This window comes from Polypterus senegalus, chromosome 11 (assembly GCF_016835505.1).
Source record: "Polypterus senegalus isolate Bchr_013 chromosome 11, ASM1683550v1, whole genome shotgun sequence".
In the NCBI taxonomy this organism is placed as follows: domain Eukaryota; kingdom Metazoa; phylum Chordata; class Cladistia; order Polypteriformes; family Polypteridae; genus Polypterus; species Polypterus senegalus.
Window position 1 is genome coordinate 37,679,278 of NC_053164.1, and position 27,673 is coordinate 37,706,950.

The 27,673-nt window shown below is 40.1% G+C and overlaps 1 protein-coding gene across 1 annotated transcript; it reads right to left on the minus strand.

Moving 5' to 3' along the window:
* Positions 1–8,973: 8,973 nt before the first annotated feature.
* dusp2 (dual specificity phosphatase 2) lies at positions 8,974–13,962 on the minus strand. Its single transcript, XM_039768390.1, has 4 exons — positions 13,170–13,962; positions 11,653–11,783; positions 11,149–11,368; positions 8,974–10,483 (listed from the first exon to the last, which is right to left on the minus strand). Exons 1-4 carry the CDS (start codon positions 13,543–13,545, stop codon positions 10,269–10,271), a joined length of 942 nt encoding a protein of 313 aa, XP_039624324.1. The 5' UTR covers positions 13,546–13,962; the 3' UTR covers positions 8,974–10,268.
* Positions 13,963–27,673: the final 13,711 nt, after the last annotated feature.

The following is a 27,673-nucleotide window of genomic DNA, read 5'->3' on the forward strand; positions in this document are numbered from 1 at the left end:
AATCCTGAGTTATTATTAGCTATTTTATGCCTGATATGTCTTTTAAGAAAGATAAAAAGAAACTGAATGCCTGGAGTGCTTCTGCTCGGTCTTCATTAACAAAAAGCAATTAATTTGTGTTGTTTTGAGGCTGGATGTAAATTCACAGGAAAACAATGTTTTCTTTGCAGTTGCCGTAGTGTTGGAATTTAAAGAGTATATAAAAACAAAAGTGTAAGAATAATAATATTTTAATAACTACATGATATGAAATTTAGGTGATATTTCATATTTTTGAACTTGTTTAATCCACCATAGGATCATGAGGGCAAGGGTCTATTCTGGCAGTACTGAACACAAGGGCCCGACTTGGGGTACCAGTCTGTCACATGGCATGCTCATGCCCCTTCACCCACACTAACTTGGAGCCAATTAAGAGTGGCCAGTTAGCCTGGCATGCACATCCCTAAAAGTATACCGGGACAAAAATTCAACACAGATGTAATGCTGTGTTCCATTTTCTTCGAAAGTCTGATGTCAGAGCTGGGAATGACATACCTCCCAAGGTGACCACATTCTAGTAAAACATTCAAAAAAGCAATATGGATACCTCCAGGGCGACTTTTGTTGTGCTTGGTCTTTCAAAATACAGAGAAGTGCTGAACAACACGTTACGCTGCATTTTGCAAATCCAAACACTGTAGCAACATGTCTGAATGTAGAGGTTGGACAGTACTGTGTGTATGACTGGTTTGATGAGACACAAATAGACAGAAGTGCTAATAAACAGTATAATGCCGCAGCTTTCACTAAAGTTTCTGGTGTACATTTTCATTTTGGATTTACATCATAATCTGAAGTCAGACTAACTTAGACTTTTCAGACCAGCCCTGAGTTTCCAAGAAGAAAATCTGACTTTTGGGGGTATTCCAGTTGCAAATTCTGACTAGAAACCAATAAATTCCAGCTTCCCACTTCAAATGGAGCACAGCTTAAGTCCAGACTCCACAGGCTAGGATTTAAATGCACATTTCTTTAGCTGTGACACAGCAGAGCTAACAGCTGTGTCACTATTTTTTCCTCAAATCCCAGAGGACTCAATAAGAATATACAAATCCACACAGTCATTGCCTGAGCCTGAGCCAGGATTCAAAAACAGGGAGTTGTGAGGTGACAATACTTTATAATTAGAGTTTGCGTGGAGTTTGCATGTTCTTCTACTTTGTCTGCTCTGGTTAAGCATATCCAACAGTATTGGTGACAAACCAGTGGTCGTTCCTGAATTGGGTGCCAGTCCATTCCTGGATGAACACAGAAAGTCTATTTACAGTTGCTAATTAACCTAACATGCACATTTTCTGGATGTAGGAGAAAGACGAGAGTACTTTTAGAAAAAATCATGATGATTCTAAGAAAAATGCCAACTCCACAAGGTGAGTGGGTATCAAACCCAGTCTCCTGGAGCTATGAGACCCTTACTAATGCGCCACAGGTCAGATCAGGTCAAGTTAGGGAGCATGCACTGGTACAGTGTGTTGCCGCACCCACCACATGACGAAATAGCTTGGGATCTTGGTTGGCAACCCCCCAGGCAGACACGCAATCCAGTCCCACCGTCCAGAAATGACCATCTATCTGCCACAGCCAAGTGTTACTACGATGTCCCCTTAGCCTAATCCAGCCACTCAGGTCCCCAATAATGAGGATCTAATGAGCTGGATCACCCTTTGGGAATCATGTCGCATGGTTGCAGTGCCATAACTGATGCTCCTTCACAATGCAGGTACTCCACGAGCAACCACTCATTCAACACAAAGTCAAACCAGCAGTACCCAAGGATTCTCCGAAGAGACACAGTATCACAATTCCCCCCTATATTAACCAAGATAGGCTAAACCACGTAAGGCAATTAATTGTAATCACTTGGTTGTTGGTTCAGTCTTTTCTGCTGCTTTGCTGTGTACTGAGCACATCTCATATGTAGTATAAATATGGATTTAATTTATGCAGTGCCTTCAGAAAGTATTCAGAACCCTTCACTCTGCACACATTTTCTTGTGCTGGACCTTGTCTTAAAAATATTTACATTCATTTTTTCTCCTCATAAAGCAACATGCAATACCCTTGAAAGACAAAGCAATAAAATAATTGAAGATAAAAAATGGAACTATCCCATTGACACAAGTATTCACTCCCCTTAATCAGTACTTTACTGAAGAACCTCTGGCAGCAATTACAGCCTGGAGTCTTCTTGGGTCTAACATGACAAGCTTTGCACACCTGGAGTTGGTGATTTTCTGCTACTCTTCTCTGCAGATCTTCTCAAGCTCTGTCAGATTGGAAGGAGATTGTCAGTGGACATTTATTTTCAGGTCTGTGTAGAGATGTTTGAATGGATTCAAATTGGGGCTCTGGCTGGGCCAGCTCAAGAACATTCATAGAGTTACACCTAAGGCACTACAGGTACTAAGCTGTCGTTGCTTTGTGCTTAGGGTAATTTTCCTGGTGGAAGCTGAACCTTCGGTCCAGTCTGAGATCATAAAGTAATCTGTAACAGCTTTTCTTTGCTTCCTTCAGGTTGCCCTCTAACCTGTTGTAAGAGCCAAGCTTAGAAAGTAATGTTTAGTGTGTGGCAGATAGGGGGCTCTGTCGTCCCTTTGAACCCTCGGACCAGATGCCAGACACCAGATAAAAGTCCAAATGTTGACTTTATTATAATAATAATGTGCACAAAGCACCCTCCACTCCACAATACTCATAAACAATAATAATAATTCAATCAATAATCCAATCCTCCACTCCCAGACATGTTGTCACCCTTCCTCCCAATTTAGCTCAACCCTCTGGGATTTCCCACAGTCCTTTATAGTCCTTGATCCGGAAGTGCTTCTGATCCCTCAGTCCATGTGATTACCCAGCACTTCCGGGTCAGGTGAAAACTCCCTTTCTTTTTCAGCCCAGAAGTACTTTATTTATTCCATCCTCGTGACAGTGAAGTACTTCCAGGCTATACTGAACATACGAGTCATTGAGCCTCCCTGCACCATCCTCTGGTGGCCCCCACGGTATCCAGCAGGGCTGTGAAGGGAAACTCCAAGGTCCACGATGCCCTGCTGGAATTCGGGGCATCTCCACATTGCAGGGAGGGCTCCATCTGGTGGCTTTGGGGTATTGGCCGAGATAAGCTGCCAGCCATAGTCCACAAGTGTTAAATTCATGTAAGTGTTAGCTTAATCTCAATAATAAAATAGCAGTTTCTTATAGCTACCTAGTATATGGTATAGTCTTTTATTCCCCCCCTGTAAGTTATCAAAAAATAGAACCTTCTTTATTTTATCTGTAAAACGGAGGGATAATTAAGCCAGTTAGGAGATAGTCTCACTGCTAGAATGCACTTTTAGATACATTTGCAGTTTACAAATAGGAGATGGCACACATTTTTCTGACCGTGCTTAACGTGCTTATTGTGCCTAAGGTACGACCAAACTTAAGAGAAATGAAATAAAATAAATAAGCCTTAAACAGAACTTTTCTAAAGGAAGAACTTTTCTCTTCTTTAATATTATTTTTTGTCTATTTTCTGTGAACTATTTGCTTTGAAATTTCACTAAAACTTTTAGACCGAAGACACTTGGTCCGTGGAATCATTTGAACATGCGTCACAGTGTTGTCAGAACCATCCCATGAAACAAACTAAAAGCTGCAGAACTTTAGTAATTTGGGACAAACGAGCTACACCTGTCTAATTTCCCAGCCCCAGCCACTGACAAAACAACCCCTCAGGATTGGCTTCTACCACCCTGCTTCACTGTTGGACTGGTATTGTGCAGCTAATGAGTGGTGCCTTGTTTCCTCCAGATGTGACACTCTAATTGAGGCTACACAGTTCAGTCTTGGTTTCTTCAGATCAGGGAATCAATTTCTCATAGTCTGAGAGTTCTTGAGGTGCCTTTTGCAAATTCTAAGTGGACAGCCCTGGTCAGAGAGATGACCAAGAGCCTATTGGTCACTCTGACCGAGCTTCACAAGTCCTCTACTAAGATAAGAGAACCTTTCTGGTCGGACGACCATCTCAACAGCTCTTCATGAATCAGGTATTTATGGTAGAGTGGACTAGACTGAAGCAGTTCTTAATTAAAAGGAATATGACCACTTAAAGGACTCTGAGAGAATGCAGTAAGATTCTCTTGTCTGATGAGACAAAAATTAAACCCTTTGGGAAGAACTTCAGATACTATGTCTGGTATGGACCAGGCACTGCTCACCCCTTGTCTAATAGCATTCAAACCTTGAAGCATGATAGTGGCAACATCATGCTACAGTGGTGCTAATCAATGAAAGGGACAGAGAGACAGTTTGGAATTGAGGGAGGAGGTCCTTCAAGAATAACTGCTCCAGAGACTAAGAAAATGGTTCACCTATCAGTATGGAAATGATCCAAAGCATACAGCAAAGACAACCCTGGAGTACCTTCAGAACACGTCTCTGACAGTCTTTAAGCGGCTCAGCCAAAGCCCACTCTTAGAGAGACCTGAAGATGGTAATTTATGAATGGTGATGGAGCATGATGGAGCATGAGAGGGCCTGCTAGGAAGAATTTGATAAGCTTCTCCAATCGAGGTATGCAAAACTTGCAGAGACTTACTCAAGAAGACTCAAAGCTGTAATTTCTGCCAAAGAGGCTTCTTAAAACAACTGAATTAAGGCTCTGAATGCTTAAATGAATGAAAGGTTTCAGTTTTTGAGTTTTACTAAATTTGCAAACCTTTTAGAAAACATGTTCACTTTGTTATTGTGGATTATTGAGCGTAGATTGATGGGGAAAAATGGCAAATTTGTCTGATTAAAATTAAATCTGCAACACAATAAAATTTGAAAAACAAAGAGATTTGAGTACTTTCTGACTCCCCTGTATTGTATTGCTTTTACAATATACTCATAAATTTATTTGCCTTTCATTTTTTAATTGCTTTTGCATGTTGCATAGATAATGAGAATGTTTGATAATGTATACACTGTATAACCAATAAAAAAAGTCTAATTTAAATTTTCACAAATAATAATACAGTATGTCACTCCTGAACACAATTTTGAATATAATCATTTCAAATTACTTAAAGTAATCCCAGTATCCTGATAGAAATCTGTGCCTTAAAACCATACTGCCTCCTTTCCTCAAATGTGAGGTTGTCATTTCAGTTAACAAACAAAATATGGTAATACTTCCTAGAAGTGTAGAAATCCCTTGGAAATTGCAATCTATTAAAACCATAAAATGATGCATGACTTGGAAAAATGACCCTACCTGGCGTAAAGTAAGATAAAATTATCAGTTGTTCGCCTGCCTATGGAAAAGTCATTTCATATAAAGAAGCACTTGAATCACAGGGTCAAAGGGTTCTTTCATAGGGTTGGTCGGCCCAGCACTGATTTAGCTTTAGAATGGCCAGTAGGGGCAGGTGACTTGTTGGTCGAGGTCTCCAGGACTCTAACTCTGTCTTTCTTGTCTCTGACATCTTTTCTGCAATCTGGCAGAAGTTCTACAGTTAGCTGATGGATAGATATTGTTGTTTTTCATTGATGTTAATTAGTTTATCCTTTGTTCTCTGATGTAAACTGCTCAAAAAATTAAAGGAACACTTTGAAAAACACATCAGATCTCAAAGAGAAAAAAATCCTGCTGGATATCTACAGTATATTGATATGGACTCGGTAATGTATTAGGAATGTAAGGATGCCACATTGTTTGATGGCAATGAAAATTATCAACCTACAGAGAGCTGAAGTCAAAGACACCCCGAAAATCGAAGTGAAAAAAATGATGTGGCAGGCTAAACCATTTTGCTGAAATTTCATTGCAATAACTGAAAGTCATACTCAATTGTTTGTTTGGCCCCCACGTGCTTGTATGCATGCCTGACAAATTTTTTTGGGTGGGTTGCATGCTCCTAATGAGATGATGGATGGTGTCCTTGGGGATCTCCTCCCAGATCTGGACCAGGGCATCACTGAGCTCCTGGACAGTTTGAGGTGCAACCTGGTGGCATCAGATAGACCGAAACATAATGTCCCTGAGGTGTTCTATTGGATTTAGGTCAAGCGAGAGTAGGGGCCAGACATTGGTATCAATTCCTTCATCCTCCAGAAACTGCCTGCATACTCGCACCACATGAGGCCGGGCATTGTCATGCACCAGGAGGAACCCAGGACCCACTGCACCAGCACAGGGTCTGACAATGGGTTCAAGAATTTCATCCCAATACCTAATGGCAGTCAAGGTGCCATTGTCTAGCCTGTAGAGGTCTGTGCATCCCTCCATGGATATGCCTTCCCTGACCATCACTGACCCACCACCAAACCGGTCATGCTGAACGATGATACAGGCAGCATAATGTTCTCCACGGCTTCTCCCTTTCCCTTTCACGTCTGTCACATGTGCTCAGGGTGAACCTGCTCTCATCTGTGAAAAGCACAGAGCGCAAGTGGTGGACCTGCCAATTCTGGTGTTCTATGGCAAATGCCAGTCAAGTTCCACATTGCCAGACAGTGAGCACAGGGCCCACTGGAGGACATCGGGCCCTCAGGTCACCCTCTTAAAGTCTGCTTCTGATTGTTTGGTCAGAGACATTCACACCAGTGGCCTGCTGGAGGTCATTTTGTAGGCTCTGGCAGTGCTCATCCTGTTCCTACTTGGCCAAAGGAGCAGATACCGGCCCTGCTGATGGTTTAAGGACCTTCTACAGCCCTGTCCAGCTCTCCTAGAGTAACTGCCTGTCTCCTGAAATCTCCTCCATGCCCTTGAGACTGTGCTGGGAGACAAAGCAAACCTTCTGGCAATGGCACATATTGACGTGACATCCTGGAGAAGTTCCAGACTACCTGTGCAACATCTGTAGGGTCCAGGTATCGCCTCATGCTACCAGTAGTGACACCGACCATAGCAAAACTAGTGAAAAAACAGTCAGAAAAGATGAGGAGGGGAAAAATGTCAGTGGCCTCCACTTGTTAACCCATTCCTGTTTTGGGGGTCGTCTCACTGTTGCCCCTTTAGTGCCCCTCTTGTTAATTTCATTAGCACCAAAGCAGCTGAAACTGATTAACACCCCCCTCTGCTACGTAAATGACCAGATCAATAGCCCAGAAGTTTCATTGTCTTGATGCTATACTATACTGATTAAAAAGTGTTCCTTTAATTTTTTTTGAGCAGCATATTTAAGCAAATCTGTTTCCTCATATATGATAGTTCTGTATTTAGTGAACAGTATCATCTATTCTTGCATTTTTCCTAGAGAGTTGCTGTGTCTGCACTTATTGAGATATACTGTGCAAGAACAAAGCAGTTGTTCTACTTTCTTGCAGTGACAATGACAGATCGGCCATCTAGCTCTGTGAAGAGGATTACTTGTCTTAAGTTTTGTGTGCTGTATTTACCCCCATTTTTTGACACCCACTGCACTCTCAACCTACCTAGAAGGGGGGCTATCTCTGAATTATCATTCCCAAGATTTTTCCATTTTATTCTCCTCTATAAGGTTTTTTTTTTTAATTATTTCTTGTATTCTTAGAGAGTTAAGGCTGCGGGTTCTATTAAAAACATAGTCTTTAAAGAACACTGAGATTATTCCTGTGTGATTTTAGGCTATACAAGAAATAAATTGTTGTTGTTGGAAATCAACTCTACACTACCACACTGGGATTTTAATTTGACAGTTTCTGGCATATCTCAAATGCATATTCAGACAGCTTGAAAAACCTTGCTTCCCATTTTGAGATATCTCAAAATAACTTCATGTATATTTTTAGATATCTAAAACTCATTTTATGGGCATTGGGGTTGGAAGGAATGGTTGCCTTGAGACTAAGGATCTACGCTTATATCTAGAAGGTTGCTGGTTCATATCACGTTACTACCAAAAAGGATCCTTCTCTGTTGGGGCCCTTGAGCAGCCTGAAAAGAATTTTCTATAGGTGTTACACAATGGCTGACCCTGCACTCTGATCTCCAAAGGTTATGTGAAAAAACAATTTACCCACAAAGATTATTAATTAAGTATATCAAAGCCAAAAATAAAAAAGGCAGAGAGTCCAACTGATTTTACAAGAAATGATTTTGAGATTCAAAGAGAGTGGCAGGGTGGCGCAGTGGGTAGTGCTGCTGCCTTGCAGTTAGGAGACCCGGGTTCACTTCCCAGGGCCTCCCTGCATGGAGTTTGCATGTTCTCCCCATGTCTGTGTTTCCTCCCACAGTCCAAAGACATGCAGGTTAGGTGCATTGGTGTGCTTGGGGTGTGTGTGTGCCCGCCCTGAGGTAGGCTGGCACCCTGCCCAGGGTTTGTTTCCTGCCTTGCGCTCTGGGATTGGCTCCAGCAGACCCCGTGACCCTGTAGTCAGGATATAGCGGAATGGATGATTTTGAGATATGAGAAACTCCTTGAATTAAGGATATTGGGACAATCCATTGTTCACTTCTACAGACAGAAACTAACCCACCCAAAGGAAAGCCACATAAAGACATAGAAGTCATGGAAACTCCACACTGAAATCCGTGCCTTGGATTTGTAAAAGGATACATGTCTATGTCTCTATTTGTGAGTCCGTCCGGTTGCTGTGTCTTTGTCATTCCAAAAGATGGCGCATCACAAACATTAGTACTGTTTTTACAAATCCCATAACAAGTGGCATGTAACAGAGATATATACGTGCTGAGGTCTGCATTGATTAGATAGATAGATAGATAGATAGATAGATAGATAGATAGATAGATAGATAGATAGATAGATAGATAGATAGATAGATAGATAGATAGATAGATAGATAGATAGATAGATAGATAGATAGATTACTTTTATTACCCGACTGGTAGCAGAGCTAGAGGACCACATTTAATCATACTGGAGTTGAACAGGCAATAGGACAAATAACAGAAATAACTCAACTGAAAGAATTGTTTAAATTAGTTTTTAATTTTATTTTAAAAAATCACATAGCATGAACAGTTTTATTTATAAATATAAAGTGCAATATAATAAAAATAATAGTAAAAAATGAATAGGCAATAACAAAAGTTCAATGTAGACATACAGAGAAGAGTGAAGATGAATGTCCAAATGCATATAGCATGACAGGCAAGATGGCAGAGGGATCAATACTAGGCAGCATTACTGTCATCCGATGAAACATTCTGTAGGTTTCAGCATGACTTGCTCTATCTAAAATGAATCTAGAAGCGCAGAATGCTGTCACTAACATCAATTCTGTAGCACACTTATTAATGACAATGCCACCACTGAGAAAAAATGCCAACTAGTAGCATTCATTAAACTGTGATGAAGTAGACGTCTGAGTGAAAACTAATCTCACTCACCATCATTGTACCAATTATCGATTAGACATTTCAGAAATGCCAGTAAACATCTTAAATGAAAAATGTGAACAGATAATAAACCAATTTCTGTCCTCTCATACATACATATTATGTGTTTCTGGCTGAACTGACGCTAAGATAATCGTATGGCTAGAGGGTATCACTGAGTTTAAAAGTGCTCGGCTTTATTGCATGTTCTTGGAGACGTTTCTCAGACTGTTCAGCTGGGTATTGCTTTACCTTAAAGTGGATTATTGTAGACAGTATGGTCTCCAGAGTTACAGTAAGTAGTGGGAGAGAGTCAAACGTAGCAGCACCCGTCAAGGGCGGTAGGACATGCTTGTCAACTTTTTATATAAAGTTTGTGAAAATCACACCACACTTGAATATCTGCAGGCCACGTATTCATCTTTGTGGGACAAACGTATGTGCAAAGTAGCACATGTAAACTCAAAACAAAGTGCAGTCCATCCCTGAAATGCATCTTCACGTCTCCTTTCCTGAGCTCATACAACATAACTTGGTATTTTATCCTTTTTTTTTCTTCAGTATATTGCTTTAATAAATATTCCTATCAGTAGACAGTTTCATAACATATTTTTAAATAGTGCATTGTTCATTATTATGCTGCTGTAATGTGACAAAAAAAAAAACAAAACTCCTCAGCACGAGTGAAGCTTCGTATCCGCCGGAAGTGGGTTACAACGCATGTGTGCAGGCAGATGTGTGTTTTTCCAGTTTATCGTGAAGTCAAGTTTCCACTAGCCTGTGCACTGATCCAGCTTTATCGTTTCTTGATCCAGCAAGAAACCTGCAAGAATCTGAACATGCAAAGTCTTCGTTTCCATGATGGCTGAAGAGATATTTTCTAAAGGCTTTGGAGGGCAGTGATTCTGTTCTTCTTCTTGTTAACAAAGTTAAAATATCAGTGACAAAGCACGTCCGTCTCAAACTGCAATAACTGACCCATAAAACCAAGATTTGGGGAGATGACCCCACGACGCTGCTTCACAAAGTCAAAGGCCTCATCCAGGCGGACCCTCCAGGACTGAATCAGATAAGCCAAACAGATGGTGGCGGATCGGGAAATGCCAGCCTGGCAATGGACCAGCACACGACCACCATTGTTCTTCACAGAATCTGGAAAGATAAGCAACATATTCAATTACTATGAATATTTTTGACTAAATGAATGCAATTTCAGCAACTTTGAAAAGCAGCTGTAGGCTGTGTGGCTTTGTAGTTAAGATTTTGAATCACACATAAGTTTATGGGTCCAAATCCTGTTCCTGCCACTGTGTGATCATGAACAAGTCACTTCACCTTCACCTGCCTATCCTCCATTTGGAAAAACATAGGAACCTCAAATGTTTGATAAAAGTGTACATTAAATAAGTGAATGTAATATAAATGTTTGTTCCTCATTGCCAGTTAGTCAATGTGGCTTGGTGGTTAAGAATGTGAGCCTCATACCCTGAGGCTGTGGGTTTAAATCTTACTACTGACACTGTGTGACCCTGAGCAAGACAATTTACTTGCCTGTGCTCCAATATGAAACACCAAATGAAATATAACCAATTGTATCTTGTAAGTTGCCTTAGGAAATAAAAAATAAATATGGCCTTTTTTACTTCTTATATTGTATAGCACTGTTGATAAAGATTATCTTAAGGAAGATTATCTTCAAAGTATTTCTAAGTTTAAGAAAAAACATCTGTAGGTTTAAAGAGAAAGAACCTTTATTTGAAAGTTTCTGTTAAATTGGATTCATATCCCTTGGCCACAAGAAACAAAGAGTTACGTACCAATAAATTCAATGGCCTCTGCAAACCATGAACTGATGTCTGCCGCTTGACTGTCCTCTACTGGAATACATTTGTACTGGAGTTCATTCTCAAACAGATTAGGACAGGAGGAAGATACATTCAATACCGCAGTGATCCGAAGGGACCTCAGTGCCTCCCGGTGAGAAGAATGGTGGGCACTGCCCAGAAAAAGAAAAGGCAGGATTTCTACTGGACCACCCTGAGAAGAGAGATTTAAAATCAATCAATATGATTATATATAATCAAACATGAATATAGCAACTATCAGCTGTAATGAAGCTCTACACGAAATGTTTTACACAAATTAAAATTAATAATGATGTTTTAATAATTATCATCTGCATATTTAATATTTACTCCACATCTATTTATGGACCTAATCAGTTTGTCACGTGTGAAACTCCAGTAATGGAGAGAGAAACCATCTACCGATTTTTGACGTCTATTAAGCGGGAATGCCCAGAATTCAGAGAGGCTGCGTACCTGATCATAGAGCGGAGTCGTTCTTCCTGTGAGGACTGAGTCCGAGTCTCGTACTGCGGCGCCGGAGAAGTTGAGACCTGCGAACTGCGAACAGAGCTCAGAGCACACAGCTGAGAATCTTTCGAATCCACCTGAAAAAAAGGAAAAATACATCCATGCTGAAATCAGATTTAAGTATGCGCATTCATTTATTTGAATGTAATGAAAGTCCAGCAGCAAACGCTTTGGGTTTTTTTTTTTCTTTTCGCCAGTTAACTTATAACTACTCTCTGAAAATGTTGAGTCCTTAATGGCATTTGGGTTGTGATGGTTCTTTTAACAAAGAACCATTGAAATCCGTGAAGGGTTCTTTGCATTCGAAATGGAAATTAAACTTACTTCGTGTGGATGTTGGTATTTCACAAATTAGTTTCCATCTTTTAACGGCTATTTGCGTTACCTTTAACGGATCTAAATAGATAAAGATTCTTCTTCAACCTCCAGATGGATGAAACTTATGAGAACCAAAAATGGTTCCCCTATATCATCGTTCTGAACAACCATTTTGTCGCTTTTATTTCTAAATGTACACAAACCTATACACATCAAATACACACACTCGCACGCACACGCACACATACACACATATATTTACTTCTGAGGTAAATTTAGTGAGTGACTGAAATATCTAAAGAGCCGTAGCTGACTTATTGAAATGATTTCTGCAGTAAAATATTTTTTAATTTCAGTCTCATTAACTAATGAAATTCCTAACACATGCAGTGCTTAATAAATCCTTCTGTTGGTCCTATTATTATTATTATTATTATTATTATTATTATTATTATTATTATTATTATTATTATTATTATATAATGGACATAAATTAAGTACATGCTGTGAAAGTTCATATGTAGAAGATATCGAAAGGAGTTGTTTGATTAAATTGGAAGGTTTGAATTGAAACGTAATATAAAAGTGTTCTACATATATAAATGTATTTATTAGTTGCATCTTAGAAGATTATATTATATTATATCTTAGATGATTTATTAATAGGATATTCAAGAGATATGAATGTTAATACCATTTATAAATAGCCAAGCAGTGTGCTTTAATATCAGCATTACCTATCTGAGTGAAACAGTTCAATATTTGTATCTAAAAAACTAAGTAAAATGTAACTTTTCGAGGATCTCACCATTTTAAAATGCACGTTATGCGAGGAGACTGATTAATGGATGTCTGATGTTTATTAAAACCAAACAAGATATTTAAATGTGGTGAAAATTGGCGTGCATATTTCTCGAAACCCTAGTGAATGGAACAGTTCGTTTTTCATGAATATGACTGATGCCAGTATGTTAATAAATGCATTGCTTTGCCATAAATTATGTTGGATCTGAAAACCTTTCTTACTATTTTAACTTGTGATTTCTCACGAACCTCCACTATAAAATTGCGTTAAAACAGACAGAAGGCATTCGCGTCATGTTGCAATTGAACTCAGATGTCAAGCTTTAAATAAGCAACCTTACCTTTCAGAAAGCAGATCTGCGTTGTCCCTTGTTGGACTTCATTGGCCAAAGCGTTTAGCAGCATCCCAACGAGGCTGTCGGCTTTGAGGTCTGCGGCGGAGCGGGTGTCTTCATCCAGCACCACCACAGGGGACAGTTCTCCGTCCCGCAGCCGCGTGAGAAGCGTTTTGTCAGTCACTAGCCACTCCAAACTGACCGCTGAGCTTTTGGAGCGTCGACGCATCACTGAATTCCAGGTTACATTTCGGGATTCCTTAATCTGGACCCGAGAGAAAGAAAGGAAGGGTCTGCAGTCCAGAACCAAACAGTTCGGCTCGCCTTTAATGAGCTGGGCCAGCTCAGAGCTGTCAACTTCTATTACGTCCAAAACCCCCATCCCTGCGTAAATATTTGATTGTGATTCAAAAAGACGAAAGCGCTAAGAAAATATTTCTAGTTTCAAAAAGACACGATATAAATACTGCTACTTTAAAGCTTTGAAATTATGTTACTTTTAGAAATAGTATATTGTCACTTTTCAAAATAAAATCTTAAATTGGAAGAGCTTCAAATGACGCCTCTGATTATTTAAAAAATGTCATGCTATTCGTATAGGTTCTTTTGTTTCCTTGAGGATCTAAATCAGATCAGAGTATAATTCTCTCCTTTTAAGAGCTTTTGCCCGGATACGCCCGCCCCTGTCCAAATAAGGAGAGAACACGCATCCACGGAACTCCATATATGCCCATTGAGGGTAACTCAACTCTCTGCATAAGGGTATTGACGTCACTAAGTGCCAGAGTTCTACTGTTTTTTGCTCGGAGCTCGGGGATACCCCACATGTTTTTGATCTAAATTCACCAGTGACTGCGTAGTGGAAACTCCAACTATTTTAAAACAAAAGAAAGGTTTGACTTATCCTTACAAACGGATCACCGTTTAAGAATTGTGATGACTCGTAATTGGATAACATTCGATATTATTTTGAAAAACACATTATTATCCCGTTGAAAAATGTCTAGTTGCCCTGTGTACAGTTCAGTAGGAGGTTACATATTAACCATTAAACTGAAGGCTGCCGACCTTGTATGTCCTCTTCTTTTATAATCACTTTTATTCAGCGGTCAGCTACATTTATGGCCTGATGAAAAAGCAAGAATATTAAACTTAATCCCTACAAGTTACTGTTGTAACATTTAATTGACTAGTCTTCTACGGTTTGCTCGTTCACTTTTTCACAAGTACATTATTTCAATTAAAATATTTTTAAACATCAGGTTTTTAAAAAAAGAGTTCGCGTGGGCGCAATGCATAGAATCCTGAAGCCTTTCTTTCCTGAACCCAAATCCCTGAAGACTTAAATCATGACGGCTATATGCGTCACAGGGCTAATTAAAACTTAATTTAGCGATTCCAGGCTCTCCACCTTGTTTGAGACTTTCGCTTAAGGCAGATAGAATGAAGGGAAAAAATAATTAAACACCACCCATGACAGAGTATTAGGCTTTTTCTGCAGTGCTGCAAGATGATTTTTTTTCTTGTATGACTCATATCTGCAAAAGAAGCAGGAAGTGCAACCCCCACATCGCCATCCTCCTTTTCTTGATCTGAGCTCGGCAAGCTCATGAAGCGGTTTCATCCCCAGAAAGCTTACCCGCCGTTATGAACCCATATTTTCGTGCAATGTAGGTACTCCACATGTAAAAGAAAGTTAAATTTTGTACAAACAACAGATCTTTGTCCAAGAATTTACCTGTTTACTCAGAATATCACCTGGGGAATCAATGAGCATTTCTGCAGAAGATTCCTTTCAGGTACGTAGGTTAGGTAGGTAGGTAGGTAGGTAGGTAGGTAGGTAGGTAGGTAGATAGATAGATAGATAGATAGATAGATAGATAGATAGATAGATAGATAGATAGATAGATTAACGCACCAGCTAAATTAATGCCAAAAACGGCGATGCATGGCTCTCTTTACTCTCCTTTTCCTTCCTCACATCATGTCCAGTCCTCCTGATTTCATCCAGTGAAAGCGTTCTCTTTGCAAAGCTACTTATGACACGTGTTTTCTGAATTAGTTAACAAGTACAATATCGAGGGAAGCCAAAGCGTATGATATAGCGGAGAAGTCAAGAAGCATGGAAGGACTTGACATTAAAGAAAGAAAAAGCGTCAGAAAAAAATAATCCCGCTTTCAATCTCATTTCAGTTAGTATCTAACAACCTCGTTTCCAGCTCACAGAAAACACAGCACTTCATTGCCTGGACAGTAATTTCCTCTCGGGGGAATGAAAGGAGCTTAACGGAGTTAATTCCAGCAAAGAGCGGAAGCTTTTTGTATCCCCTCTTCGCTTACTAAGCTGACTTGAAGCCTGGCATGAAGGAGAAATGATCGTCTGTCTCTCATTGTTTATTCTCTATAATCTAAGGATATTTTCGCGAAAGGACGCATCCAACTTTTAGGAAATATCTTTTTAAATTATACTTGGATTGCCTTTTATTGTTTTTTTTTGTTTTTTTTTTAAAGTTGTTACATTTTATTAATAATGATGCCTATTCGTGTAACGGTGTGAAACTCTCAGAACAGTGCTCTTGCCCTGTGTTTTGTTTTGACAGACAATAATTTCAAAACAAGATAGGATTTCAAAGAATACAGTATGTGCACAAAGCGTACCTTTGCGTTAAGGCGGAAAACGAAGTTTTTCTGGGATCTGATGCGCGAGATGGGTTTTAGCATGTGGGCAGGAGTTGACAGTAAATGCTGATGCACCACACAAACCTTATTAAAACGCGACAGTCCACGGCACACCTTTGCGGAAACGTAAGCTCACACGAATCGCTGCTGACCTTTCTCATACCCCTGATTATGAAATTCGTGTGAATCCTGTTAGAAAGAAAGAAAGAAAGAAAGAAAGAAAGAAAGAAAGAAAGACACCAGTCCATCCACTCACTTAAATCGAAACCTGCTCAGTCCAGTTCAGGTTGGCGGGGAGTTGATGTTTATCTCCATCTGGAAATTGCAAGGCACACTCATTCACAGCGAGCTGCTTATTGCCCCCAAATAGCCTAACACGCATGGACGTCTAAAGAAAGGAAAATTGGCATACCAGGCCTAAAACCCACTCACACTTAGGGGAGAACGTGCAAATTCTGCACTGACAGAGACCGGAGCCTCATTTGCACCTATAAGTCTGAAGACGTGAAGAAACGGTACAATAAAAAGGTAAACTCAAAACAAACAAACAAATAAATAAATACTGCAGTATCTTCCATTCCCAAAAATAAGTTGTGATGACAATGCAAGCACAATGTTTTAATAAATAAAAAACGTGTTCAGTTTTAATTTTCATTTTTCTGTGGAGGGAGCACGAATTACACATTATTACCCTCTCCCTGTGTCTCAGCACTGGTTTGATTACTTGATTGTGCGTCCTTTTGTAAAGATTGCATGATGTCCTCTTCATGATTCCAGGGATTAGTGGTAATAGTTTGCTTTGGAGTACCACACAGTTCTGTTTTCAGTATTATTTACCTTCTTCCCTTTGGTAATATATTTTGTTTCTACAATATTTCATTTCATCGTTATACTGGTGATATGCAGCTCTGTATGTCCAGAAAAGCTCCTCCAGTTCTCTTCCCCATTACATTTACTGCATGTCTTGATGTCATTAAAACATGGATGACAAACAACTTTCAAACTTAATTGCAGTTCAACAAAGCTACTTCTTGTTGGGTCTAAATGAATGTTGGCATAGACATTCAAGTCCAAGCTCTCCATTATAGATACACTATACCCATTTCTGCACAGACCAATAGTCTTGATGTTATTCTGGGTAACACTCTTTCTTTACTGCTCACATAAAAATGTTTCTCAGATTGCCTTTTCCATTTGAGATACACCTGCAGACTACACCCTGCTTTTAATACAATGCAGCACGGAAGCTCTAGTCAATGTCTTGGTTTCTTCTCACATTGAGTATTGCAGTGCAGGGTTGGCTGGCTAGGGCTCAGAAAGGAGTTCAGGCTTTTAAATTCAAAATAATAGGAAAAAAGTTCCATTAACCTTGAAACATGTCTCTCCAGAGGAAGAACGATGTAAACTATGGCTAGATCAAAAACAAATCCTCAAAATTCTATGAAAAAGAGGATTGCTTAAAAATAGATACTGTAAGAAAGGCATTATATTGTGCCGGACCCGACACAGATTCACACGGGAGGCATGGGTAAAATAAAACAAATATTTATTTTTCTTCACCTGTGGGGCACGTCTTCCCCATGAACCCCACAGGCAATACAAAGTCCCAAACAACACACAAAGTAACACAAAGCACTTCTCATGGCACCACCACTCCTCCCAGGCATGGGCATGAGACCCAGCCGTCCACCACAATACAAATATAAATAAAGCTTCAAGGAGCAAGAAAGGAGTTGGCAAATGCAATCCAAAGAAAACAATATTCTAAAACAAACAGAAAGGGAAAGTTCAAAAGCCAAAAATCAATATTGAAAAACAAAGAGCACAACACTTAGAGTACCACCAAACTCCATGAAGAGCACATTCAAATGATTGCACTTCCCACCGGCATTAATAGGACCAAGGGTGGTCTCTTAATTAAGCTGGACAGCTGGCCGCAAAATACAAGGAACATGAGAGAACATATCCTCGAAAGGTTTGAAATTTTCAGTTACTTTTAACTAAAGTAACTAACTTTTTATTAAATAAACAAACAATATAACAATATTGACACGAATAATATGACTTGAGAAATAGTAAAAACACATAAAAATATTATAAAAAAAATAGAAAACAAGCAAAAAATAAAACAATAAAAAGGAAAGGAGCACAAAGAAAACAAAAAGAAGGACGTTAAACGTGAAGCAGTGGCGGATACCTGGCTTGACCTTAGTGATGAGCTAACACTACACCTTGGACTGGCTAAACAATATAAACTCAATATTATAATAAAGCAAAATTAATAAAGCACAATATGGTCATCTGAGGTAATGATGGGTCAAAGACAACATAAATGTTGGAGCATCAACCCGTCTTTCTTTGTTTACTTGCAAACTGTAAATAAAACAACACTCAGTGGCAAAGGTACAAACAAAATGCTGCCCTCTCAAATTCAGACAAAAAAAATTCACTGCTTGTCAAGGCTTCTTCCAAGGCTTTGCTCTGGGCTTGAATGAACTCCATCTCTTCTGCCCTCCAGTCAACAAGTGACATCTCCTTCCGGGCGGCTGGGCTTTTATGGTCCTGGGACTGGAAGGGGTGGAGTCAGTTGCCATCACTGGGAGGTTTCTTGGCACTGTGGAGGCAAAAGAAGATGACACTGTTAGTGGTGGCACCCCCTCTCAGCTCGCGATGGCATTACATACCTGGGAGGAACCAGGATTGTGACGCTCTCATGTACATGCTTGACAACAGTAAAAACAAGAGCAACAAAAAGTAAAAAGTGAATTTTAAAAGTTTACTTTAATGATACTTTCTGGAAGGATGCAGACGATGATGCGGATGAGTCCCTGTAAGCCTAGGTGCATACAATAACTGCTTAAAAAGTTTCTGTGGTCCACAGAGGTCTTTTATCTGCTGGTTTTAAACGTCTTGTCTGGATGATGGTGTAGGTCTCATCTCTTTCTCTGCAGAGTGCATCCCAAACTTAAAGTCCACTCTCCATGTGGAGCTATGCTCAATGATTATCTTATTTATTTATACCTAAAGAATAAATAAGGTTTTCTTAGGAACATTTCAAAGAAATTAAGTAAAAGATAAAGATTCAGATCAATACAGATTCAAACTTTAAATCAATGCCTAACAGCACTAAAAGATGCAAAGTATCAAAGATTTTGAGAAAAGTTCAGTTTGAGTTTGGCTTGTTTGAAAACATCAGTGTAGCTTATCTTCATTGCAGGTACAGTGGTGAACCAGTTCATAGTTCAAATATGGCTTGTTTTGAACATTTGCAGTGTAGCAGCTTGTTAATCACACCTTTTAATTTTGTTAAAGTTTTAATTTCATTATGTTTTTCATTTACAGTTCTGTGTGGTGAGTTTGAACAATTAATAAAGCAATATTCAGCGTGGGTGGTACGATGGCGCAGTGGGTAGCACTGCTGCCTCGCAGTTATAGGAGACCCAGGTTCGCTTCCCGGGATCGACTGGGTGATCCTAATTTGTCCCTAGTGTGTGCTTGGTGTGTGTGTGCGTGCCCTGCGGTGGGCTGGCGCTCTGCCCGGAGTTTGTTTCCTGCCTTGCGCCCTGTTTTGACTGGGATTGGCTCCCACAGACCCCCATGGCCCTGCAGTTAGGATATAACGGGATGGATGGATATTTAGCATGGCTTGTTTCCATTACCCTACACATGGGTCAGGCTCTGATGCCCTGGAACTTTGTACTGGAAGAAAGCATTCCAGATAACTGGTGGGTATACTAAGGTTGCAATGCTCTGGCCTTATGGATTTTTTGTGTGCTGTGTAAAGACCAGTCCCATACTGTATGGCGTTTGCATGTTCTCCTAGTGTCTGTATGGGTTTTCATTTGGGTACTCAGTTTTTCATCCCATATGTCAAATGCAAGCACATGAAGGTAACTGACATATCTAAAATGGCACAGTGTGTCGCCCAAGATGGACTGATGTCTCTTCCACTATCGATTCAGCTTATCCTTGAACTCAGTGCCGTGGGGACAGGCAACAGCTCTCGTAGTTCTGAAATAATCCAAACAGATTACAAAAATCAATTTGCGGGTATATTTTTTATAAAATTTCTAATTTAAACCTGAAATTAGATTTTTTTTATTAGTCATGTACATTTTCAGTGCATAGTGCTGTTTCATAAATTGGACTCTTAAGTCCAGTGTTAAATTGCTGATCTAAAACAGGGGCCTACAGTCCAGTTTCTGGTGACCTGCAGGTTTTTATTCCAATGTCTTTTAAATTTATTAACTTAATGCTCATGCCAGTGGAGTACACTTTGTAGCTTTGATTTTAGGTGGCTTGCTCTTTAAGATTCTGAAACACAGGTTGTTTTTTTCCCTTAACCATCTGCCAGTTAATAGTAAGTACTCATCAGTTCAGGGCCAAAAACATTTGGAAAATGTCCTCAAAAAAGAACTGTTTTAGAAATGTCTGAAATGTTAGAGAGAGTTTGCTGCAAAGCCAAATAATTAAAACAACATGAATCATGGACGGCAAGAACGGGCTTCCTTGGTTACAATGAAAACCTAAAGCCATTGTGGGCCCCAAGGAGGTGAGTTTGGGTGAGATATTTCCTTCTAAATACTACATTTATGTATAAGAAATTTTATTCTTAGGTGAGTGCCATTGCAGCCTCACAGATGCAACATCCCGGGTTTAGATGTTTACCGGGTTGTCTTTGGAGTTTGAACCTTCTTTGTCTGTTTGAGTTTTCTTTTAGATATACAGGTTCTTTTCCTTTACCCCTAAGACATACAGTTAGCTTTAATTGATGATTCTGAACTGGTCCCATGGCAGACATTCTGTTCAAGGCTGTTTCCTGCTGAACATCCAGAGCTGCCAGGATAGGCTCTGGTCCCCTTGACCCTGAACTCGACAATGTGGGTTTCAGAATCTTATGTAAATTGTATTCATACCACTTTAGTGTCAGTGAAAATACACAAGTCATTAGTTTATTCAACCCTCTATAGTGGTTATGAACTGTAAATTTGGCAAAAAATATCTGTTTTGGAGAAATGTAAAATGTGAGGACATCCTAATCAAAATCACCCTCACCAATGCCAGGCTGACACTTGCTGAAGTTCTGGTCGAGGTGTTGGTGAAGTGAATTTGTGAACGTGAACTAATAATAAGAGTTTCACAAGTTCCAAACACCTGAGTTAAATTACTTAATTGGGATTGATAGTAGGCTGTTCTTTTCTTCGATATCACTAAGAAAGAGACACTTTAAATAATGTTTCTAAAAAGAGCAAAACTTGTGCATTCAAATATGGTTAATAAAGTTCACATTTTTAAAAGAAACAGAGTGATATATACAGTTGTGGCCAAAAGTTTTGAAAATGAAACAAGTATTGGTTTTCACAAAGTTTGCTGCTTCAGTGTTTTTAGATCTTTTTGTCAGATGTTTCTGAGGTATCTCTTGTCACACATGTGCGAGTAGGAAGAAGCTGAATGGACCAAACTGGAGGTAATTACCCGCCAGGCCAGGGAGTGGCAGGGTGCACTAATCCTACTTCTGTTATCTCTGCAGGCCAGATACGGAAAAACCTACCAGACACACCATCAAAGACATCACTCCCGGTTCCGGTGCCAAGAACGATACCACGGTGGCACAAATGGCGTCACTTCTGGTTCCAGCACCACAAACGGTGTCACTTTCGGTTCTGGTGTCATGAACGGTGTCACTTCTGGTTTTGGCCTTTGAAGCTGCCATGATTCCAGCATCCCAATAGTCCAGTTCAGGACTCAAACCATTGCACATGAGTGCTTCCAAACAAACCCTTTGTAGCCAGGCACAATATATAGGTGACTGACCCAAACCTTTTTGTGTCGAGGCTATTCATTTCACAGTCTATATATCTAAAATCCAACATCTGTCTGTCTGTCTGTCTCGTTGTCTGTTCGCTTTTCACGAGAGGACTGCTTAACAGATTCAGATCAGGTTTTTTTCTACAATTTGCTTGACATGGATTTTGCTACTTCCCTCATCATGCTAAATATCATAGTTCGCTTGCAGGAGCGATATATTTGCATGAATCTAAGAGACACGCAGCGGGCTGAGAGGAGGGAGAAGCATGACATCAGGAGTAGGGTAGCCGGGCAGGGCCCTCCTCACTCATGTGCCAGCCTCCATTCGAGTCGGTCTACCTCTTTTTTTTAATATTTAGAATTTGTCCCGATTCACTACTACACGGACTGAGCCGCGGGGGACTGCTAGTACTGAATTCCCATTGAGAACTTGTGGTCAAGAGGCAGGTGGTCAAACAAAAACCCACAAATCTTGACAAACTCCAAGCATTAATTATGCAAGAATGGGCTGCCATCAGTCAGGATTTGGCCCAGAAGTTGATTGACAGCATGCCAGGGCAAATTGCAGAGATATTGATAAAGAAGGGCCAACACTGCAAATATTGACTCTTTGCATAAACTTAATGTAATTGTCAGACTTATGAAATGCTTGTAATTATACTTCAGTATACCATAGAAACATCTGACAAAAAGATCTAAAAACAATGAAGCAGCAAACTTTTTGAAAACCAATACATGTGTCATTCTCAAAACTTTTGGCCACAACTGTACAATGTATCACTAATCTAGCATCCTGTCTTTAAATCCGACATTCCATCATTGTTTGTGTTGAGACTGCACATTCCTGTAATGTTTGCATTTGTTTTCCTCCCACATCCCAAAGACATGCAGGTCAGATTAACTGGAGACTTTAAGACTTTAAATCATGTCCAGTGTGTGTGTGTGGGTGTGTGAATGAGCGGGCACTGTGATGGGCTGGTGTCCTGTCCAGGCTGCTTCCTGACAGAAGCCCTCAGACCCCTGTGATTCACATCTTGATTCAGCAGAATAGAGAAAATGTTGTTATTTTATGTATATGTTCACATGACAAATAGTACAATCTCAGTGGTTTGACAATCTGTGTATCTTTCATCTTAAGAATAAACACATGCTCTTACAGTCAATTCAATTCATCGTTCAAGATTCTTTCAGCTTTTTGAAAAGAAAAGAATGAACAATGAAGGTGATTTGTATTTCATAAGCAGGAGGGTAACTTAAGAGCAGGGATTGCTTTAAACCTGGGGTGCCTTAAGAGGAACTTTGTGTGCATTCGGTCCCAACTACAAAGTGACGTAAAGCTTACAGCCAAAGATGTCAGAGCAGCTCACAGAGTCAGCTGATACATGTTGTAAGTGCCACATGGCTTGGACTGGCATCTCGACCAGGAAGAGGGATTGTTCCTTGCTCAGATGGTAAACTTCAAGAGGTCAGTCAGGCATCCCGGCCAAAGAAGGGAAAGGGGCCATACCCAAATGGGACTTCCTAAGGGGATGGATGGAAAGCCTGGACAGAGAAGAAAATTCCTTACCTGGACGGGAAGCAAATGGACAGGCGTCCCGACAGGAACATGGTTCCAGCAACTTCCCTGGGCAGGAGAAAAGAAGAGGACAGGGAAGGACTGTCTATGAGGGGTGTTTAATCCCATCAGGCTAGATAGCAGCAGCTTTCCATATTGGCGCCCATTCGGGAACTAGCAGGCGATGTTAGGAGTTGTAGTCTGGCAGCACAGCCCAGTTGGGTTCCATGGGTGCCGCTGCAGGGAGATGCACTCCCCAATATATTGGACTTCTTAAGGCACAGAAGTACTTTCAACAAGCAGCACTCCTGGCACTGGAACCTGGACCTCAATTAAAGAGTTCACACTCCCTTGCTCAGGAAATTTGGAGCTGGGAGGAAGACAAGCATCAATCGGCTGGATAGGGGCAGTGCTGTGAAGAGAGGAGAGGTGATTGTGCAGAGAAACTTGTGCTTTTGTTACTTTGTGGAGGTATTGTGGTTAATAAACCATCCTTTATTTGAACCCGGGACTGTATTTTGTGATTGTGTTAGGGTTTGGGGCTCACTGGCTCCCCGGTTCTATCATAATGTAAATATCACCCTTAATAGTATAAATTGTGCCATCCGCTCATCCTCTTTCAGAGTTTATTTTTCCTGTAAAAAATGTAGATACGCTGTCTATAAAAGGTATTCACCCTCTTGGAAGCTTTCACATTTTATTGTTATACAGCTTTGAATCACAGGGGTACTGATCTACAGAAAAAGACTCTTTACAGTTAAAATGAAAACATATCTCTGCAAAATGTTTAATTCAATTTAAAATATAAAGCCCAAAATGATAGAACACATAAGTGATCATTCCCTTCAAGTCAGTATGTAGTAGATGCACCTTTGGTGGCCATGACAGCTTTGAGTCTTTGTGCACAGGTCTCTCTCTGTCTACAGTTAGTCTCCATCCTTCTTTCCAAAACTGCTCAAGCTCTGTCAGAATGGTTAGGGATTGTGAATGAACAGCCCTTGTCAAATCCAGCCACAAATTTTGAGTTGGATTGAGATCTTGGAGTGGTTGCTCTGAGGTGAAGGATCTGCACTGGCTTCTGTAAGGTTTGCTGGTTCAAATCCTGTTACTGCCAGAAGGGATCCTACTCCTTTAGGCCCTTGAGCAATGCCCTTAACCTGAAAATTGCTCCAGGGGTGCTACTTTAACACTGTTGTGTTGAAAGCCATTCATATGTCAATTTGGCTTGAGTTTGTTATCTTCTCACAAGTTGCATTTTCCTTGCAAGTCTATACTAGGTTTTCCTTCAGAATGTCCTGGTGTTGTCCTGCTGTCATTTTCCACTCTAGCCTTCAAGGTCTTGCTGCAGAAAGGCTTCTTCACAGCATGACTCAATCACTACCATGGTATGTTTATGATAACGTGTAACATTAAGTATAATAGCTTTTTATCTGATTGCCAGAAATCTTCCTTTTGGTCTCATCATACCTTAGACCCTTCTTCCTGCTGACTTTAGAACCTCCTACGTGTCTTTTGGCAAACTCTACCTGACATGTCATCTGTGTTTTTTAACAGTGGCTTTCTCTTTGCTACTCTCACATAAAGCTGTGACTTGTAAAGCACCTGAACAACAGTTGTTGTCTGCACAGGCTTTCCAGTCTTAGTCACTGTGGTTTGTGACTCCTTCAGAGTTCTCAGAGGTCTCTCAGTGACTTCCCTCACTCGTCTTCTTCTTGTATCACTCGACTTTTTTAGATTACCTGCTCTCACAGATTTTCAGCTATGCCATACTCTTTCCATCTCTTAAGTTTTGTTTTAACTGGACTCCAGGGGATGTTCAGTGACTTTTTCTTGTTTCCATCCCCTGATCTGTGTTTTCCAATCACCTTTTCATGTAGTCATTTGTCTTCATTGTGTAGGTTAGGCCAACATACTGGCTCGTCACAAGCTGGAACTTCAGTAGAGAGGCATTCAGACTATAATCAATTGAAATTCCGGTCAGATGACGTCCATTGAACTAATTCTGCGATGTCTAAAATCAATTGGTCGCACCAATGATGATTTAACAGTGTCATATTGACACTGAATACTTATGCAAGTAGTTATTTTGTGTTTAATATTTGAAACTCAGTGAGACCACTTTGCAGTGATTTGTTTCACTTTGACATTAAAGGGTCTTTTTCTGTTGATCACTGTCAAAAAACACCAAATGACGTACACTGTGATTCATGTATATTCTCTATATACATAAAATCCAACATCTGTCTGTCTATCTGTCTATATATCTGTCCACTTTTCACAAGAGAACTACTTAATGGATTTATAACTTGCTTGAATATTCCAGTTGATTTTGTGACTTCTCTCATCGTGCTAAGTATCATAGTTCACTTGCGGTACCGATTTATTTGTGTGAATCCGAGAGAGACACAGCAGGTCAAGGGGAGGGGGGCAGGGACGTCCTCAGTCACGCACCAGCCTCGGGGGGTATCTTACTTATGCTTAGCTAGCGAATGAGAGAACTACTTAACCTTAACAGGTTTAGATTAGATTTTTTTCTATAATTTGCTTGAACATTCCGTTTGATTTTGTGACTTTTCTCATTGTGTTAAGAATCATAGTTCACTTGCAGGAATGCGCTAATCCGAGACAGAGGCTGCAGGCCGAGAGGAGGGGGTAGTGTGGCATCAGGAGTAGGGAGCCGGGTAGGGCCCCTCTCGCTGTCCTGTTTCATTTCTACGTGGGTGGAGCCATGGGGGATGGCTAGTATAGTATAAAACGTGAAAACGTCAAAGGGATAAAAACTTTTCATAGGCGCTATATATTAAAGTTTCAGGCCTTAATTGATTTAGAAATCTAAGGTCTACTATTCTGAGCAAGGAACAGCACAGTGTAGTAATGATAAAGGACTTTACTGGCCTGAGCCTGTCACAGTCTTGTATAGCTATGCCAAAGGGATATGCTTTTGAATATAAACAGGTAATACTCAAACATAAAGACATTGATTCATACATACATATTTCCTTATGAATATTCATTCAATAAGGTGATTTATAATGTAAATATTAGGTTTTTTTTGCAGGCAATATTATATTTGTTATTTTGAACTTTCATGTAGCACATCTTCTGGAATTTAACTGACAGTGTCATTGACAGATTTGTATTTATCGGAACTGATTATTTGCTAACTTTTAGTTTAGATTTAAAATTAGTATGTAATTGTCTTCCAGAGATTAATTCTATATTACTGTAATACTTTTAAAATATGCTGTTAAGTAAAACATGGTGTAACTGGGTGGAGCATTAAGGTTTAAGATCATGAAAATGCGCAGAAGCATATTACAGCTTAAGTAAATGTCTCAAACTATATACAAAAAAGAGGACATTAAATAATAATAAAAATAATACTCAGAAGCATTCATAGACAAAAACAGACAGCACCATCCTGAAATATCACTCGTGGCAAGATGAACGAAAGGGACACACATAAATACCTTCAGCATTCACAAGCTTGATTTACTACATTAAAGAGGGGCGAGAGGGCTGGAAAAACTTTTAGAAATCCAAAGTAAAGATGAGGTATCATAAGAAGAGATGGATCTTCAAGACCTACCTGTTTAGTGTCTCTAGCTGGCTTGAAATACAAGTCTCTGGACTGTGTGAGAAAAATTGGAGTTTCTGGAGAACTTCCCCTCTCTTTTCTGTCTTAAACACGGGATCCTCTAACCAAGCTTCTCTCTCCTTTCTTCTACAGAACAGACTGCTTGATCCTAATCAGTTAGATGCCACTGAGATGACTCTAATGACTGTTGTAGAAAATATTATAGTTCGCTAGAGCTGCCAAAATTTCAGCTCCTCCACTTTTGACATAGTTAACCACCAGATTTTTCTTGACACCCTATCTGATCTTGCCGTCACTGGGACTTCCCTCAGTTGGTTTGAGTACTACCTCTTAAACAGATCCCTACCATGTGTCTTGGTGAGGAGAGATGTCAAACGTGCACCAAGCAAACCCAGGTGTGCCCCAAAGTTCAGGGCTGCATTCTCTCCTTACTAGGCCTCTTCACTAGGCCCTCGCTTTACACCTCCTCACTAGGCCCTATCATCCTCTTAGATTGGTTTCTGCTATCAATGCTGTGCCAATTATACACAGTGGTACCTGCCATTCCCTCCAGATGACTACATAGTATCATCTAGAATCTCTGCATGTCTCATTGATATTGTAACTTGGATGAAGGGACACCATTTCCAGCTGAACCTGGCAAAATAGACATTTTAGTTATCCCAGTTAGTCTGCCTATTCAGCACCCCATTACTGATGAAAGGGAGCTGGTAATGTCACCTCTGTGTGACATCAAATCTCAGTCCAGACTTTTTTCATGTATAACTCCCAGGAGGTGCAATAATCTTCCCTTCTTCATTTGAAATTCTGACTTCTTCCATGTCAGTGGTTCCCAACCTCTTCTATGCTCCACACCCCTAGAAAATATTT